This window comes from Phaseolus vulgaris, chromosome 7 (assembly GCF_051622355.1).
Source record: "Phaseolus vulgaris cultivar YP4 chromosome 7, ASM5162235v1, whole genome shotgun sequence".
NCBI lineage: Eukaryota > Viridiplantae > Streptophyta > Magnoliopsida > Fabales > Fabaceae > Phaseolus > Phaseolus vulgaris.
This window is the reverse complement of record NC_143504.1, coordinates 7,579,316-7,597,303: the sequence shown is the minus strand read 5'-3', so window position 1 is coordinate 7,597,303 and position 17,988 is coordinate 7,579,316. Positions and strand designations below refer to the sequence as shown.

The 17,988-nt window shown below is 32.3% G+C and overlaps 1 protein-coding gene across 1 annotated transcript; it reads left to right on the top strand.

Annotated features, from left to right (window-relative positions):
- Positions 1–15,457: 15,457 nt before the first annotated feature.
- On the top strand, positions 15,458–17,304 carry LOC137828288 (polygalacturonase). Its single transcript, XM_068634785.2, has 4 exons — positions 15,458–15,609; positions 15,741–16,049; positions 16,156–16,674; positions 16,802–17,304. The coding sequence occupies exons 1-4, from the start codon at positions 15,487–15,489 to the stop codon at positions 17,144–17,146; spliced, it is 1,296 nt and encodes a 431-aa protein (XP_068490886.2). The 5' UTR covers positions 15,458–15,486; the 3' UTR covers positions 17,147–17,304.
- Positions 17,305–17,988: the final 684 nt, after the last annotated feature.

The window sequence follows — 17,988 nt, the reverse complement described above, 5'->3', positions numbered from 1 at the left end:
TAAGCATTTGACTTAAATGATAATGCTTAATATATTGGAATGATAGGAATAAATTTGAAATGTTAATAGTTTTATAACATTTGATCGTAACTCGTAATAATAAGGAATTTTTATAAATATGCGAGAAATTGATATTTAGGAAACATTCTTACTAATTTTGTATGCGAGGAATCTGTACCGGTCGAACTCTGGACGACCGAAAACTGGGTCAAATAGCATTTACAACATAATAAAAATGTAATAAAGAAGCAGTTATAACTGGACTTGGATGAGTCAAGGACACGTTCCGAAATATGCGGGTAAATATCTCAAAATAACGATAACCTAAAAGATACACTCCTATGATTTCAGGGAGTCACTACACACGTTCTAATGAACCGATTATCCAGCCCACACAGGTAAGGGCCTAAGTCAACCTATAAATAGAACTTATGAAGGGGGAAAATGTACGTTTTTCATATTTCTACTAGAGCATCGAAAATACTAGCACTGACTTGAGCGTCAGAGTGCAATCGCAGATACCCGACCGACGAAGCACACGCAGCAAGAGAAAGAACTAAAAGGAACTAGAATACCACAAACACGTCAACAAATTGTGTACCAAGTAGACAGGTATTACTTGGGCCCTATCATTCGTATAGGTACATAATCAATATGAATGATTTTTATGTGTGCATCAATGTCAATCAAGATGAAATGTTATATGTTTTTAAGCTTTGAAAAAAAGACAAGTAAGAAAGATTAATTCCATTCTCAATTTTCCCAATTCACTCATCCAAATTATTTACTTTGCTTTTATTTAATTTTCTATGGGTTTGGAATTTAGGGGTCAATATCTTTCAAATCAAATTATTGCACATATTCTTAATGAATGCTACTATTAGAATTTTAAATAACTATTCATTGTGGGCTTGATATCCGTCCTTGGGGACCAATTATAACTTTTGGCATCGTTGCTGAAGAATAGTTTTGTTTAAAATTTGAAAGTATAATTTGCTAATTATTGTGAATATTTTTGAAAGTTTTTGTTTTTTTTAGATGTTCATATTTTTTTTATGTGAATATTTTCTAAATTTTTTTGTTTTTCTTAATTACTTTTTTATTTTGGTTAATGTATTTATTTTATTTAGTTTTTGTTTGGTGTATTTATTTTATTTTGTTTAAGAACTCGAAGACGAATCATTATTGTCTTTCCATGCAATATATTCTCTTTTAACTTTGCCTTTGTTCTCATATTTCCTGTTAGCACCTTTCTCTTCACTCACGGTATTTGGACATTCAACTTTGATGTGTATCTGTTTACCACACCCAAAATAAATATAATTAGCAGAATTAAAATAAGTTATTTTCTTGGAATTATACTTGTTTGAAGATTGTGCCTTATGCTGCTATTTTTTTTCAAAAACTTACCAAATTTCCTTATCAACAAGTTGAGAGTTTCACTGTCACTCACTTGAATCTTGATCAATCTTTTGTGCTGTAGCTTTTAGAGCAATGCTTTTCACATGTTTTTCATCACTCTCTTGATCATTTAGTCTGTTCATCTCAAGCTCATGCTCCTTATGCTTTCCAAATAAGGATGCAGTGGTCAGTGTAGTCAAGTCCTTCGATTCTGAAATGGCAGTGACCTTTGGTTGCCATGATCTGTCCAAGCATTTTAGGATCTTGATGTTCAATTCTTCTCATTCAAAGACTTTGCCTAGAACAATATGATGATTTACTATATGAGTAAATCTCTTATGCACATCTGAGATAGTTTCTCCCATTAGCATAGGAATGCTTCCTTACCCTCTTTATGTTTGTTGTTCTATCATGGGTCACTTCAAGGATGTATGATAGTTGTCGTTCTACTGTCAAATTAAAATATTTTCAGCGTAGACCTGTCTTACGCAAGAAAGATGATAGTATAATTGTGTTCAAATGACCCCAAGTTGTCTCCCAACGAATCAAATAGTGAAATCAGTAAATCAGCTTTAAGAATCCATCTACAAGCAATAAAAGTTAGCAATAACAATAATGATAAAAAAGAAGTTGAGATTGTTATGCAAAAAATATAAAAAAGATTAAAACAGAAAATAAAAAGTAATTGATCCCCAAGCTCTTCCACCATTGAATTCTTCACAAGTTCTCTAAATATTTGTCATTTCTCAATCCTCCAACAGGGCTAAAACAGATTGAACATGCGTCAATCTAATTCAATTGAAGCTCATCAATAAAACATGTGTCTATTAGTTTAATCAATACCCACTTTGTTTCATGCGTATACTCCATGAGAATGCTTATCTCCTCTCTCTTAAATCATGCGCCCAAGAAATTAATTAGAACAATGTGAACTAACTAAGAAACCAAAATTTAAGACAAGGAAGACTCTCAATCATGCATTCAAGTACAACCTCTCACAAAACAAATTTTTTAGAAGATTATAATATTAAAACAACTCTTATAGAGAACTAAAAAAGAAACTTTTATTGATCAAACCCTCATAACTCAATGAGAAATTACAAAGGAATCAACAAAAAAGGTTTAGCCTTCCATGTAGAGGCAAAACCAAAAAATTACAAATAAGAAAAGAAACTAAGAAAACCATATGAAGTTATCCCTTTCTCTTTGAAGCTTGTGTCCTTTTATAGGCTTTTCTGCTCCAAGGATATTGGGAAAATATTGTAGTTTAGATTTTGTTAACATTTTCCAACTTTCCATGATTCGTGTATCAAAGATTTGCTTTCAGTTCTGTTTCTAATATATTGTAACTTTTATTTCCTTCTTCTTCTCCCCAAACTGTGTTTTCTTTTTTTATTCAAATAAGCAACTTAGACTTTTGCGTCCACTCACAAATGTAGACACTTCCTTCATACCATTTACTTTAAAAACATAAAATTAACAAAAATAATAGTTAAGGTCCAAATAAACCCAATTATATGAATATTAATTAAAATAATTGATTTATTTATAATTATAGTTCAATAATCTATGATTAACGTTATTGAGTGTGAATAAATATATGTTCATCAATGTCCCACATCTCCTTTGCTGATACACACTAAGAAACCTTTAAAGATTCATCTGAAAGTAGAGGTTATGATGTTCTTTTCAATACAATCATATTGAGCCTTTTTTTCATTCACTCCCAGTCCATTGAGACCAAGGTTTTTCAATAAAAACATCACATTTTTCATTCTTAGAAATAAAAGGACCATTTGTGATAGCATCCTAGATTCCTCTATCAATTGACTCAACAAAAATTTTCATTCTAACTTTCCAAAATTGATAGTTCAAATCACACAACAATGGTGGTCTATTTATAGAAGCACCTTCCTCAAAGGTAGTTTTTCAGTCATTTTTCAAAAAGATTTAGGATCGAAATATGAGTATCTTTTCCAGAACTTGGCCCCTGATGTCAATTGTTAGAATGTGTGGCTAGAACAATAGGGGAGTGAATTGTTATCGCAAAATTTTCGTAAAGACTAGAGTTAGATTGAAAAGATCAATTAAATCAATCAATTGATTTATATGTTCAACTAATTATTTAACAGATTAACAGTTTTATGAAAAATATAAACCTATTGTTTTTACGAATCAACTAATTGTTTTATGCAGAACAAAATATAAAACAGATTATCAGTGTAGGGAAGAGAGAATCAGATAGAGAAATTTATATTGGTTCATCAAGAGCTACATTCAATCATCACCACACCACTGAGAATTCAATAATTTATAAAAACCAGATTACAAAACAATCAAGAGTGTTAATCTTGAACCCTTCAAAAACGCAGAACACTCTAAAAAACACAGTTTCCAAAAATAATATTTGAAATTGTTTTACAACACAATATAGATTAAAAGAATGAATTAGAATACACCTAAGATTTACACAATTGAAAAACAGTAGAACATAAAACCCAGAATCCTATTTACATAGAAGCAATGATCCAAGATGACAAGATTGATTCTCAAAGCTCTTTGATCTTCTCTTTGAAAATGTTTTCAATAAACTCTCTTCTTCTTCTTAGAAAAAGATCAAAAACCATACTTTATATAGATTTCAAAAGATGTTTTTTTTTTCATGTCCAAAATAAATTTCAAAAAATGGTTAAAACAATTTGATCATTACATAAAATCTGTTAAAAGTATTTAAAAACAGTTTGAAAATCATAACAACATTATGTTAAAATTACTTAATTGATTTAAAAAAAAAAACTATTTTGTTTTCATTTTCGGTTAAAATCACAACATAGAAAACCAGTTCACTTATTGAAATAACTGACTAATTTTGTTTTATAGAAAAGACAAAAGAAAACAAAACATTTATAAATCCTTTTAAAAACCTTAAGTGTTATTCAATTTGTTGTCGCATAAATCAACTTGTTGAAAAATTTGTTGTAGTCACCAAACTTGAATAGAAGCTTTTTGAACTGATTCAAAACACAAAACAATTATCTAAAATTAACATAGATTTGAAAAATAAAACTTTCAATTGAACTTGAATCATTACTAAGTTCAAATTAACAACTCAAAATTTATCTAACAGCACACACAACAACATATTCTTCAAGCTGAATTGAAAATCATATTATGTTCAACAATAACAACATTTTTAAACCTCTTAATCTTTTATATATACATGTACATAACACTTATCAACTTAAAAAAAAACATTAATTTCATCTATAAGGTTTTGTTTGGTTTAGAGGGTGTGGGGGAGTGGAAGTGTGAAGAAAGTTGAGGTTGTTTGGATCGAGGTATGTTAGAGTTGATGTGTGAGAAAAATTTATTGAAATTGGTGAGTGATGTGAATTATTTTTAATGTATAAATTGTAAGATTACAAATTTATCCTTGTGTATAAAAAATAAATAATTGTGTACATTTTAGTTAATTAAAATAATGTAAAATTTTAATTATAAATAAAAGAATATAAAATTAAAATAATAATAATTAATAATATTATTATTTAATAAATTTATTTAATTATTATTAATTTATTTAATTTATATTTATTATCATCATTTTAATTAAAATTATTATTTTATATATTAATTTTACATATTATTGTTATTTTAATATTTAAACATTTATATTGTGACAACGTAAAAAAAAAGCACAGAACCTACCCCCTCCACCACAGTTTCTTTTCTTTTTTTTCTCTTTCTCTCTCTCTCCATATTCTCTTCTCTCCCTCTCTCCTAATTTTCTCTCCCAAACTTCATCTATTTTAGAATCTGATCATACCACGCTGTAGCTGAGGAGTTAAGGAACATTTCTACCCGATCAAATTTTCAAATAGAGTAAGTTCATTTTTACTCTAAATATCCTTTGTTCTCTGTTTTTCCTTAGGATTTAGTCATCAATCTTGGTGGAGTCAGTTGAGAAGTTTAATCCTCTCAACTTATTCTACTATATACTAAATTTTTGTTCTGTTTGGATAACTTGCATTAGGCCTGTAAATCTTGAAGCTTATCCAAACTGTGGGGAATAAAATTCTAAAAGTTGCTTGGAAAGCAAGTAATTGAGGTAAGGTAAGCTAAATTTAATTTCTAATAGCACCCTAGGATAGAAGATCTGAATGCAGAAGGGACGTGGTCCCAATATTCAATTTTCTTGCAGGGATGTTGTGTTTTTATATATTAGGTTGTTTGTTTATATATTATTTAAATTTGTAAAAATATTATATTTTGATGGTTTAATATATAAGTGTTATTTTTTTATGTTAATTACACTTTTGAATATTGTGGATCACTTTTTGAATGATATTGTATGACGGAATGGTATGGAATTGAATTCATACATTTGGGATAATGTATGGACTGATGTTTGTTGTGTATTAAGTATTGATGCCTATGTGGTAACAGAGATCTCCGAGCTTCACTGATGATCTAAGTCACATAGACTAAGATATCAGGTGGTGAGAAGCTGATGGGGGAGTTCATGCACACCGTGACATATGAGATGCACGGCTTGGGTTGTATTGAACTTACCCTGATCCTTTCTGTTGGATTCGCTGGTAATCTTTGGATAAGGTGTTAGTCTCTGGTAGGACTTACTTAATACGGGTCTTCCGGAAGACGTTGTTTGTTGAATATTCTGGATGTGTAGATCCATGTGAGATCTATGTGATTGATTTATGTTGGAATTTGAAGAAGGTTGAATAATTGAGAAATTGGCCATGTAATTTGATTTTCTCTTTTAATTTAATTTCGTATATTATAAGATTTTATTTTCACTAGCTTACCCTTGCTTTTTGTGTTGTGTTTAAACTGCGATGACTGTACTATGTACACGAGCAGATGACCATACAGGTGCAGGAAAGCCTTAGAGGTTTCAGAGTTTTATTTTGAGCTATAGATATGTAAATATTTGTATTTCTATAAGTCATAATCTTATAATAGTTAGATGTTATTTTTTGGGTGTTACATATATTATTAATATTAATAAAAAATTTATTGTTATAAATATATAAATATTTATAATATTATTATTTATTTTATTATTATATTATATTATTATAAAGATTTGAGAATGAAATTCATATTGTTTACTTTATGAGAATGAAGTTTATTAATATATATTTACTTAAACTTGTTTATTATGTCGGATAAAATTGTAAATTACATGTGCTTAGGTGTCTTTCTCGTTGTTTCTGTGCAGTGACTTGCTGTGAGGAGGAGAAACGATTTTACTATTTATGTTTGTATACTTACTGTAACACCCCATAATTTACATATAACTATTACAATAAACGTTCTACCAGTTTCTATACAAACTTGGAGTTTTTCAAAACATTCCTAATACATGATTAGGATTTATAGAAATACAAATATTTACATATCCACAGCTCAAAATAAAACTCTGTAACCTCTAAGGCTCTCCTGCACCTGTATGGTCATCTGCTCATGTACATAGTACAGTCATCGCAGTTCAAACACAGCAAGAAAAGCAAGGGTAAGCTACTGAAAATAGAATTTTATAATATACACACTTAAATCCAAAGAGAAAACCAAGTTACATGATCAATTTCTCAAATTACACAATCTTCTTCAATTCCCAACATTAAAACAATCACATAGATCTCACATGGATCTACACATCCAAAATATTCAACAAACAACGTCTTCCGGAAGACCCGTATTAAGTAAGTCCTACCAGAGACTAACACCTGATCCAAAGATTACCAGCGAATCCAACAGAAAGGATCAGGTAAGTTCAATACAACCCAAGCCGTGCATCTCATATGTCACGGTGTGCATGAACTCCCCCATCAGCTTCTCACCACCTGATATCTTAGTCTATGTGACTTAGATCATCAGTGAAGCTCGGAGATCTCTGTTACCACATAGGCATCAATACTTAATACACAACAAACATCAGTCCATACATTATCCCGACATCAATACTTAATATACAACAAACATCAGTCCATACATTATCCCAAATGTATGAATTCAATTTCATACCATTTCGTCATACAATATCATTCAAAAAGTTATCCACAATATTCAAAAGTTTATTTGACATAAAAAAAAAATACACTTTAATACTAAATCATCAAAACCCAATATTTCCACAAATTTAAATAATATATAAACAAACACACAATATATAAACAAATAACACCCATGCAAGAGAAATTCAATATTGGGACCACGTCCCTTCCGCATTCAAATATTCTATCCTAGGGTGCTATTAAAAATTAAATTTAGCTTCCCTTACCTCAATTGCTTGCTTTTCAAGCAACTTTTAGAATTTTATTCCCCACCGTTTGCATAAGCTTCAAGATTTATGGGCCTAATGCAAATTATCCAAACAGAACAAAATTTCAGTATATAATAGAATAAGTTGAGAGGATTAAACTTCTCAACTGATCCCACCAAGATTGATAATTAAATCCTAGGGAAAACAGAGAACAAAGGATATTTAGAGTAAAAATGAACTTACTCTGTTTGAAAATCTGATCGGGTAGAAATGTTCTTTAACTCCTCTGCTACAACGTGGTATGATCAGATTCTAAAATAGATGAAAATTGGGAGAGAAATTAAGAGAGAGGGAGAGAAAAGAATTGGAGAGAGAGAGAGAGAGAAGAAAAGATGGTACTGTGGTGTGAAGAAGAATGTGGCACGCTGTTTCTGTTTCTTTAAAAAAAAGGTGTCGTTACACTTACTCTCCTTTCGGCCATCATCCTTGAACCAAACATGAATCATCTTCTCCTTTATATCGTCGCATACAAGATTGGGTCTGAAGCAAATGGACTTTAAAAGTTGTTTGAGGTACAAAATATCGTTAGAGTAAAATTAAATAGAAAAAAAAATGTGGTTTGTTAGGGTTTTTTTGTTGAAAAAGAATTTTAACTTAACGATAATTTCTATATAGAACAATTATTCACTCACTTGAGTATGAATAATCCATATGAAAGAGATTTATTTTTGTTCCTAATTCGCTTGAGTAAGAAATCTCCCAAATGAAAAAAAAAATTATCATCCTCTTATTTTCGCTTCATGTAAAATATCAAAAGAAACATTATACGAGAAATTAAAAAAAAATTCAAAACTTACTCCACAAAAAGTTGTTGTATCATTTCTAAAATTTTAAACAATTGAACAATAATTTCACATGAATTAAATGTAACGTGGAAGTCATTTAAATATTTTGAAAAATATTTTTCATTCTCATATTTGAATAGATAGATAATGTTTATATAAATTTATATATATATATATATATATATATATATATATATATACTAATCATGTGTTTGTTAGTTTTGTATATTATATATTTTGAAAAAAGTAATCTAATCAATAATTTATTTTTCAATTTTGAAATATTATTTCGAAGCTTAACCCAATAATATCATAAATATGTAAATTCTTACAGCAAAATTTAGCAGCAAAAACTACTACAATACGAAACTAAAGTAAGAAAAAAATACCGAAGAATAGTTCAAAGAGTATTTTTAATAAACTAATTTAATATTATATAAATGCAAAATATTTATAACATCTTAAGAAAATATCATTTGTCAGTTGAATTAACACTATATTTGTTTCTCAGCTATTATGACTGTCAAATTAAAAAAAAAAAAAAAAACAGTCCATGGCTCGTCGCAATCTTTACGTTGTCGTTCAACTCTCCAAATATATGATAAAAATTTACATCCTATCTAATAAATTTTAAACATAACATTATTTATATATACATATATATGTGATTTAAAAAGTTAAATATTACTGTAATCATTAAAAATATATATTAATTAAGACTTAAGTTTTTTTTAATTTGATATACTAAAAATAAATAAAGTAATAAAATATATAATTATAAAATATATAATTAAGACTTAAGTGCATAGACAAGGATTGGGGTCCCAAACCTTTTAGAACTATTGATGCTTGGTTCTTAGAGAGAGGTTTTTTGGGGATGGTGGAGGGTAAGTGGAGGTCCTATGAGGGCCAAGGAAATGTCATAAAGGTGCTCAAGGAGAAGTTTAAACTCCTTAAACTGGATCTAAAAGTATGGAATAAAGACGTTTTTGGGAACTTGAATTCTACAAAGCAGTCATTATTGCAAGACATTGAAAACCTGGATTGTCAGGATAGTCGAGGCTGTTTGGATGAGAGTTAGAAGAAGCTTAGATCAGATTTGGTAAGGAGGCTTTGGGAGAATGAAGCAAAGATTGAATCCCTTCTACGTCAAAAGGCTAGAACTAATTGGCTTAAATATGGTAACTCCTGCACAAGGTTCTTTCACTCGTCTTTAAGATGGAGAAGGCTTAAGAATGAAGTGAAGGGTGTTGATTTAGGGGGTTTATGGTGTGAGGAACCATGCACTATTCGGCATGAAGCAAAGAATCTGTTTGAATCCAGATTTAAAGCAACGAAGGACCTTGGGGTGAGTATGGATGGGGTTGAGTTTAATTCTTTATCGCCAGAAGTAAGCCTGAGTATGATTAAGGCCTTTAGTGAGGAAGAAATCAAGGCAGCTGTATGGCAATGTGAGGGTATGAAGAGTCCTGGCCCAGACAGCTTCAATTTCAACTTCATCAAGAAGAGTTGGAATATTCTAAAATCTGATTTTGTAGCAGCGTTGAAGTGCTTTCATGAAACAGATGTAATCCCGAAGGGGTGCAATGCTTCATTCATAGCATTAGTACCTAAAGTACGGGACCCGTGTAACCTTCATTAGTTTAGACCCATATCCCTAGTGGGTGCCATCTACAAAGTCATCTCAAAAGTTTTAGCAGGGCAAATAAAGAAAGTTCTACCTGCTCTTGTAGATGGTAGTCAATCGGCTTTCATTGAAGGAAGAGATCTGGTAGACAATGTGCTTTTGGCAAATGAGGTGATCGAAGATATTAGAAGGAGAGGGAAGAGGGGTCTGTGCTTCAAGGTAGATTTTGAAAAAGCATATGATTCTATCATATGGGAATTCCTGTACGACATGCTTCGAAGGTTGGGTTTTCATAATGTTTGGATAAATTGGATTAGAGGATGCATGGAATCAGCCACAGTATCAGTACTTGTCAACGGAAGTCCCACGGAGGAGTTTAAACCCACTAGAGGGTTAAGGCAGGGCGATCCCATAGCACCTTTTCTCTTTATAGTGGTGGCGGAAGGCCTAGATGGACTTGTTCGACAAGCAATGAAAGCGAATCTTCTATCCGGAGTTAAGGTGGGAAACAAGGAGGTAGAGGTGTCTTTTCTCCAGTTTGCAGATGACACTCTCTTCTTTTGTGAGGAATCATGGAGCAATGTGGTTGTAATGAAGTCTATCTTAAGGGGTTTTGAGGTAGCATCAAGGCTGAAGATCAACTTCCACAAATCAAGCCTAGCAGGTGTAAATGTGCAGTCTTTTAACCTCCTTTGCTATTCAAAGTTTTTGAACTGTAATCAATCGGGAATACCTTTCAAATACTTGGGATTAGAAGTGGGAGGGAATCCAAGGAAGAAAGCGTTTTGGGAGCCTGTTCTCAACAAACTCAAAGCAAGGCTAAGTGTGTGGAAGGGGCGGTTCTTATCAATGGCAGGAAGGATGTGTGTTATAAAGTCTGTTCTCAATGCAATCCCCCTTTTCTATCTTTCAGTTTTCAAAGCGCCAGAGTCAATCTACAAAAGCATCATAAGTATTCAAAGGCAGTTTCTGTGGGGATGGGGCAAGGAAAATAGGCCTATTGCATGGGTAAGTTGGGAAGATCTTTGTAAAAAGAAAGAGGAGGGAGGGTTGGGGTTAAAAGACATTAGAAAGTTCAACTTTGCTCTCTTAGGAAAGTGGAGATGGAGGTTTATGTCTCAAGAAAAAGGGAAGTGGAAGGAGGTGTTAGAGTCAAAGTATGGGGTGGAACTAGTAAGTCCCCATCTACCAGTAAAATACCAATCATGGTGGTGGAGAGATCTAGTAAAGGTGTGTAGGGAGGGAGGTGGTGAAGGATGGTTCCAGAAGGAGATACACTGGAAATTAGGTAGGGGGGATAAGGTGAGGTTCTAGGAGGATGTGTGGGTTGGTGACACAAGCCTCAAATTCTTGTTCCAGAGACTATATTCGGTGTCGGTTAATCAGGAGTACAAAGTGGAAGATGTAGGGGTGTGGGAAAGTTCAGAATGGAAATGGAGGCTAGAATGGAGACGAGATAGATTCGAATGGGAATCGGAGCTGGAAGTAAACTTTGTCGAATATCTTGCAAGGGCTGATGTAAAGCAAGCCAAGAATGATATCCGAGTCTAGGGGACAGAGGATCTGGAGACATACTCAGTCAATGCAGCTTACAATACCTTGTCTAATGGAAACGGAGGCACGTATCATGCAGCTTTCGAGTCATTATGGAGAGCAAAAGCGTTTCCCACTGTTTTGTCAACAACTTGGAGGGTGCTTGTCAATAGGATCCCAACTAGGGAGGCGCTAAGTAGAAGAGGCGTTCATATGAGTTTTGTAGTTTGTGTGCTATGTGAAGATAATGAGGAATCTTGCAAGCACTTGTTCTTAGAATGTGTGTATGCACAACAGGTGTGGTCTTTATGTCTCAAATGGTTAGGTATCACGTTAGTCCAACACAACGACCTTAAGGACCACTTTGTGAGTTTCCACGTAGCCCAAAGCAGTAGTAAGCAAAATTTGGTCCTCAAAGGAATTTGGGCCGCTATCGTGAGGTGTATTTGGGATCAGAGAAACTCAATTTTGTTTAAACAACAAGTTGTTGATGCTGAAGAGATTCTGCAGATGGCACAACTCAAGTCATGGTTGTGGATGAAGCATAAAGCTGCCTTCCATTCTTATTCATTTGAGGATTGGTTACTTAACCCGTTTGTTTGTATTAAAAGTATAAAATAGAAGGGCACCACTATGTAGACTGAGGTCGGTGTGGGAGCTTCTAAAAGGAGAGGAGATGGTTTCAGGGTGATGTGATCAAGAGGTTTTGGGTACCAAGTTTGATCTGAACATGTAGGTGCCTAAATTTGGTTCGTGTTGGAGGTCAAAAGTATATGTCTGGTTCTATTTTGGTAGTTCGGATTGTTGTCACCATGGTAAACACTTATAACAGTTGAAGAACAGGAGATCAGATAATGGGAAGTAAGGGGCGATGTCGATGAGGTATGGGCTGAGCTGCTGGTGTATGGTCAAGAGAAAGGAGCGCAGTTGAGAAGGCCAACATGATCGCCGGTCAATGAAGCGGCGATCTCTGAAGTTATGCATCATCGCCATTTTTGAAGAACAAAAGTTCAGATATTGGAAGTGAGGGGCGATGTGGATGAGGACACGTGGAAAGCCAACATGATCGCCGGTCGATAAAGCGACGTTCTCCATGCGTGCGTAGTCGGTGGTCGCCGAAGTTATGCATCATCGCCGTTTTTAAAGAACAGAAGATCAGAGATTGGAAGTGAGGGGCGATGTGGATGAGGACACGTGGTCAAGACAAAGGAGTGCAGTCGAGAAGGCCAACATGATCGTCGGACGATAAAGCGGCGTTCTCCATGCGTGCGTAGTCGGTGGTCGCCGAAGTTCGATGAAGCGGCGATCTCCATGCGTGTGTAGTTGATGGTCGCCGAAGTTATGCATCATCGCCGTTTTTTAAGAACAGAAGTTCAGATATTGGAAGTGAGGGGCGATGTGGATGAGGACACGTGGAAAGCCAACATGATCGCCAGTCGATAAAGCGGCGTTCTCCATGCGTGCGTAGTCGGTGGTCACCGAAGTTATGCATCATCGCCGTTTTTGAAGAACAGAAGATCAGAGATTGGAAGTGAGGGGCGATGTGGATGAGGACACGTGGAAAGCCAACATGATCGTCGGTCGATAAAGCGGCGTTCTCCATGCGTGCGTAGTCGGTGGTCGCCGAAGTTATGTATCATCGTCGTACTTGAAGAACAGAAGATCAGATAACCGGTAATCGCCGTGGTAGGCACATCGCCGGGTTTTCCAGAAAGCCTAATTGAAGTTGTTGGAGGTTTACGTATAAAACTGAAGAACTTGGCAAGGGTAATTTATGTTCGCTATTATAGGAGGTTGAGAGAGGCAGCACTAGCCAATGGGTGTGGAGGTTGCAGAAAGTTCACTCTTCAAGTAGCAGTCAAACTGGTGGGAGGACCTAATGGTGTTATGGTGGTGTGAAATTGTTGTTTAGTGTTTTGAAACAGTCCAGCATTACAATAGTAGTAGTATGGGGCTGTTTTTATGATATATCTTTTTTCCCTCATGTTTTGGGATGCCTCTTGGAGGTCCTAAAAAACAGGGTTTGGGTTATGTAAAGGGTTGGGATACCTCTTTTGTATCCCCTTAATTTAACTTAATTCTTTGTTGATCAAAAAAAATATATATAATTAAATATTTTTTTTCAGTTGCAAATTTCAATCAAGTAATTTATCTAATGTTAATTAAGATAATTATATTTTTATTTTATTTTTTTACAACATAATTTATGACAATATAAAAGTAAAAAAATAGATGTAAAATTAAAAAATTATTAAAAAAATATGTGATAAAAATATTTTAATAGATTAATACTTGTTAACAATTTCAAAATTTTAAAAAGGAAATTTCGTTCTAAAAGGTTTTAAGTAACATCCAATATAAAAAAATAAACATATAATTGTATATATATGAGAAAAATCACAAGAGTAAAATTGCAAATAAAAAGTTTAAAAAATATTCAAATAGACATAAATGGAATCATAACATATTTGGAAGTCTTTATTTAAAAAAAATATATGATTTTTTATTGAAAGTTGGACCTTTTGTTGTGAAGTTTGATGGGGAACCAGAGTAATGCATAAAGAAGAGTTGGTTATTGGAAACGTGGGTATGAAGCTTAAATATATATTTGGTGATTGGTTTATATTGCAGTAATCCTGAAAGATGCCACCTCTTAATCCTTTTATCTTTCTTCACTTAACTAATTAAAATAAATTACTCACAATATATTGTTGCATTCTTTTCCTGTATTATTAGGTAAATTCCTACACCTTAGAACCTTCTGATATGCCTCCAATTTTATTTTTTTTAAATTACCATTCAATTCATTAATCAGTTACATTAAAAAAAACAAATTCAGAATAGAATTTAAAAAAATGATAAAAATAAATTGTATATTATGTATTATAGTTCTTTTTTAAAAAAAGAAATGCACATATGGTAGTGATAAAAAAAATACAAATATAAAATAATGATAAAAAAAATGAGAATACACATGTTAATATTTAAAAAATAAAAATACACATCATCACACTTTCCGATCCCAAAACCACCACAATGAAAGAAAAGAAAAAGCTTAAAGAAGAAGAAAAACTCAAACCATAGAAGAAAAAAAAGATTGATTAATATATTCATCATTTTTCTTTTACATATTATTTATTGCTTTTCAATTTTGACATATTCAAAATTATTTTTGTATATATATTAAATTTCTATCATCATGGAACTTGAGCAGAACAGAAAAATGTGGATACAAAAGTGCAGCAGCGCGTCTGTTTCCGCTAGTATATATAATATATAAAATTGCTTTCAATTTATTTCAATTTAAATGTTGTTCTTACAAAATAATAAATATAATATATTTCTAATGTTATTTCTAAATATAATATACTACACCACATATATTATACACATATATAAATACATATATTTTACTTTTTAATATTTTATAGTGATAGAATTCGATTTTGATAACTAAATTAGACCATGGATTCAAAATATCACGTTTGACTGAATAAAATCATATTACCTAAATTGAATTATTTAACGAACATTGATAGTTTGTCGGGAAAATATAAAAATAGGTTGTTAATGGGTGATGTAAAGTTAATAATTAATAACTAAATCCTACAAATATACTAAACAACTAAAAAAAGGAAAACGACACATTTAGATAGTCATGTGCGTGTTATAGTTGCTAATAACATTAACGGTTTTGGATCCTTGCTACTCTAATATAAATAAATTCAAAATATGCTAGAAATTAATTCAAGAACACGAGTTGAAGTGTGGTACAATTAGCAAGTACACAAAATATGAAGTTCTCTACGATCATATTGTTGTTATCTTTTTTTATTGTAATTAACTTTGTTTTAACTCAATCAGCAAATCTTGATATATCAAAATTTGGAGGAAAACCAAATACAGATATAGCCAAGGTATGATAATGAATCAAAAAGAAATTCACATTGTTTGATGGAAGAAAACCTATTTCATCACAAATCATGGGATTTTTTTTTCGTTCTTATTGCAATATTTTTGAATAATTTGTTACTTTCATATTCTTAAGGCTTTAACAAGTGTTTGGGCTGAAGCATGTGCATCGACATCTGCGGTAAAAATTGTGATTCCAAGTGGGACATATCAAATGACCCATGTAGAGGTAAAAGGTCCTTGCAAAGCTCCTATTGAAATTCAAGTTGATGGCACACTCAAAGCACCTGAAAAGCCAGAGGCAGTTGGCGGTGACCAATGGCTTAGGATTGGCTATGTTAACTCTTTAACCATATCTGGTAAAGGAGTTTTTGATGGTCAAGGTGCAACTGCTTGGAAGCAAAATGAATGTGCAAAAAAATTTGATTGCAAACAACTTGGCATGGTAAATGAATATTATTTTCAAAATTCATATAAGATGTAACATAACTTGCACACTTATCGAAAATAGTTTTCATTCACTTTTCTATTCTTTTATCAAATGTCAACAGAACTTCGGTTTTAATTTCATCAATAATTCAATAGTTCGTGACATTACTAGCAAGGATAGCAAACACTTTCATGTCAATGTTTTGGGTTGCAACAATTTCACATTCGACGGATTTAAAGTAAGTGCTCCAGGTGATAGCCACAACACCGATGGCATCCACATTGGAAGATCCACCGGTGTGAATGTTCTTAATACAGACATTGCCACTGGAGATGATTGTGTCTCATTGGGTGACGGTAGCAGACAGGTACTTATCCAAAATGTGAATTGTGGACCTGGTCATGGTATTAGTATTGGAAGCCTTGGAAAGTACAAGGAAGAAGAGCCTGTTGAAGGTGTTACAGTTAAGGGTTGCACTTTGAAAGGAACTACGAATGGAGTGAGGATTAAGACATGGCCTAACGAGCCAGGAACAATTACAGTTAATGACATGAAATTTGAAGATATTACCATGGATAATGTGCAGAACCCTCTCATCATAGACCAAGAGTATTGTCCAAACAACCAATGCTCCAAAGGGGTACTTAGTCTCCTATCCATTCATGCACATGTTGATGTTATTATTTAAGTAACAAAATATTTCATACACTAAAGTGGCTTAAAAGACTAATTTTCATCTCATTTTTTTTATTGTTGTGGTGATTCAGACTCCATCAAAAGTAAAGATAAGCAAAGTTTCCATCAAGGGTATTAAGGGAACTTCAGCAACTAAAGAAGGAATTATTCTTGCTTGTAGTAGTGGTGTTCCATGTGAGGGTGTTGAGATAGGTGATGTTACGCTCACATACAATGGAGCTCCGGTAACCGCTACATGTACTAATGTCAAGCCAACAATAACAGGGAAAGCCCCTGCCTGCGGTGAAGCTGCTACTGATACAAAGGAAAGTGATTCTACTACTGATAAAAAATCAAGTGATTCGGCTACTGATAAAAAATCAAGTGATTCTGCTACTGATAAAAAAGAGAGCACTGATAAAAAAGCAAAGCAGTGATAAAAAAACAGAACAATGATAAAAAAAACAAAAAGAGTAATGCAAATTTGTTTAAACAATTTATATTTACAATATTTTATTTCTTTTAAGAGTTAGAAAGACATCCCATTGAATGAGGAGAACAATGAAATAAATTAGTTGTATTTTTTTTTAATAAACACTGTAGAATTATTATGTACGTAATTAGTCTTTAATAGTAATTTTCCTATTCTTATAACTCTCTATTTGTAATATCTATAAAACTCCTTTCCACACTTGTTGTTAAAGAAAGGTTATTTGGAGGATGTAAACTATAGGTGTAAGTCGTGAATATATAACATTTGACGTACTATTTAATTGGACTAAGCCAATAAAAATTAACTTCAACTTCTCTTGAGCTGAAATAAGAGATGTAAAAATAGGTTATTATATTTATTAGGTCGAGTCTACTGATTTTGCCTACATGATATTTTACTTTAAATCATCAATTTATTTTAAATTGAAATTAGTTTTTTAGTTGTTATTATTGTTATATCCATTGATTTCAACATTGAAATCAAAATTTGAAAAATAACCTTGAAAAAAGGCTAACATATATATAAAATATTTTCATTAAAACTAATAATTAACAGGTCCACTTATTACCTATATTACCACCACTACAATAAAATATTAAACTAATTTTAGAAACAAAAAATAATTAGTTACTGTATTGAATAAATTATATATTATTTTAGATATTAAAAGTCTTTAATGGTACGTATAGTAGTTTTTATTATTAATAAAATTTATAAATTAGTTTCTAAATTGATATATAATTAGCTAGCAAGGTTTTATCTAATAATTACTTTATACTCTGGAGT

Bases quoted from the DNA above. Each gene is read 5' to 3' on its own strand.
- LOC137828288 (XM_068634785.2), top strand. From the start codon at position 15,487: ATGAAGTTCTCTACGATCATATTGTTGTTATCTTTTTTTATTGTAATT. The intron at 16,050-16,155 runs GTAAATGAATAT...AAATGTCAACAG, and splicing joins ATTGCAAACAACTTGGCATG to AACTTCGGTTTTAATTTCAT. The intron at 16,675-16,801 runs GTACTTAGTCTC...GTGGTGATTCAG, and splicing joins ACAACCAATGCTCCAAAGGG to ACTCCATCAAAAGTAAAGAT.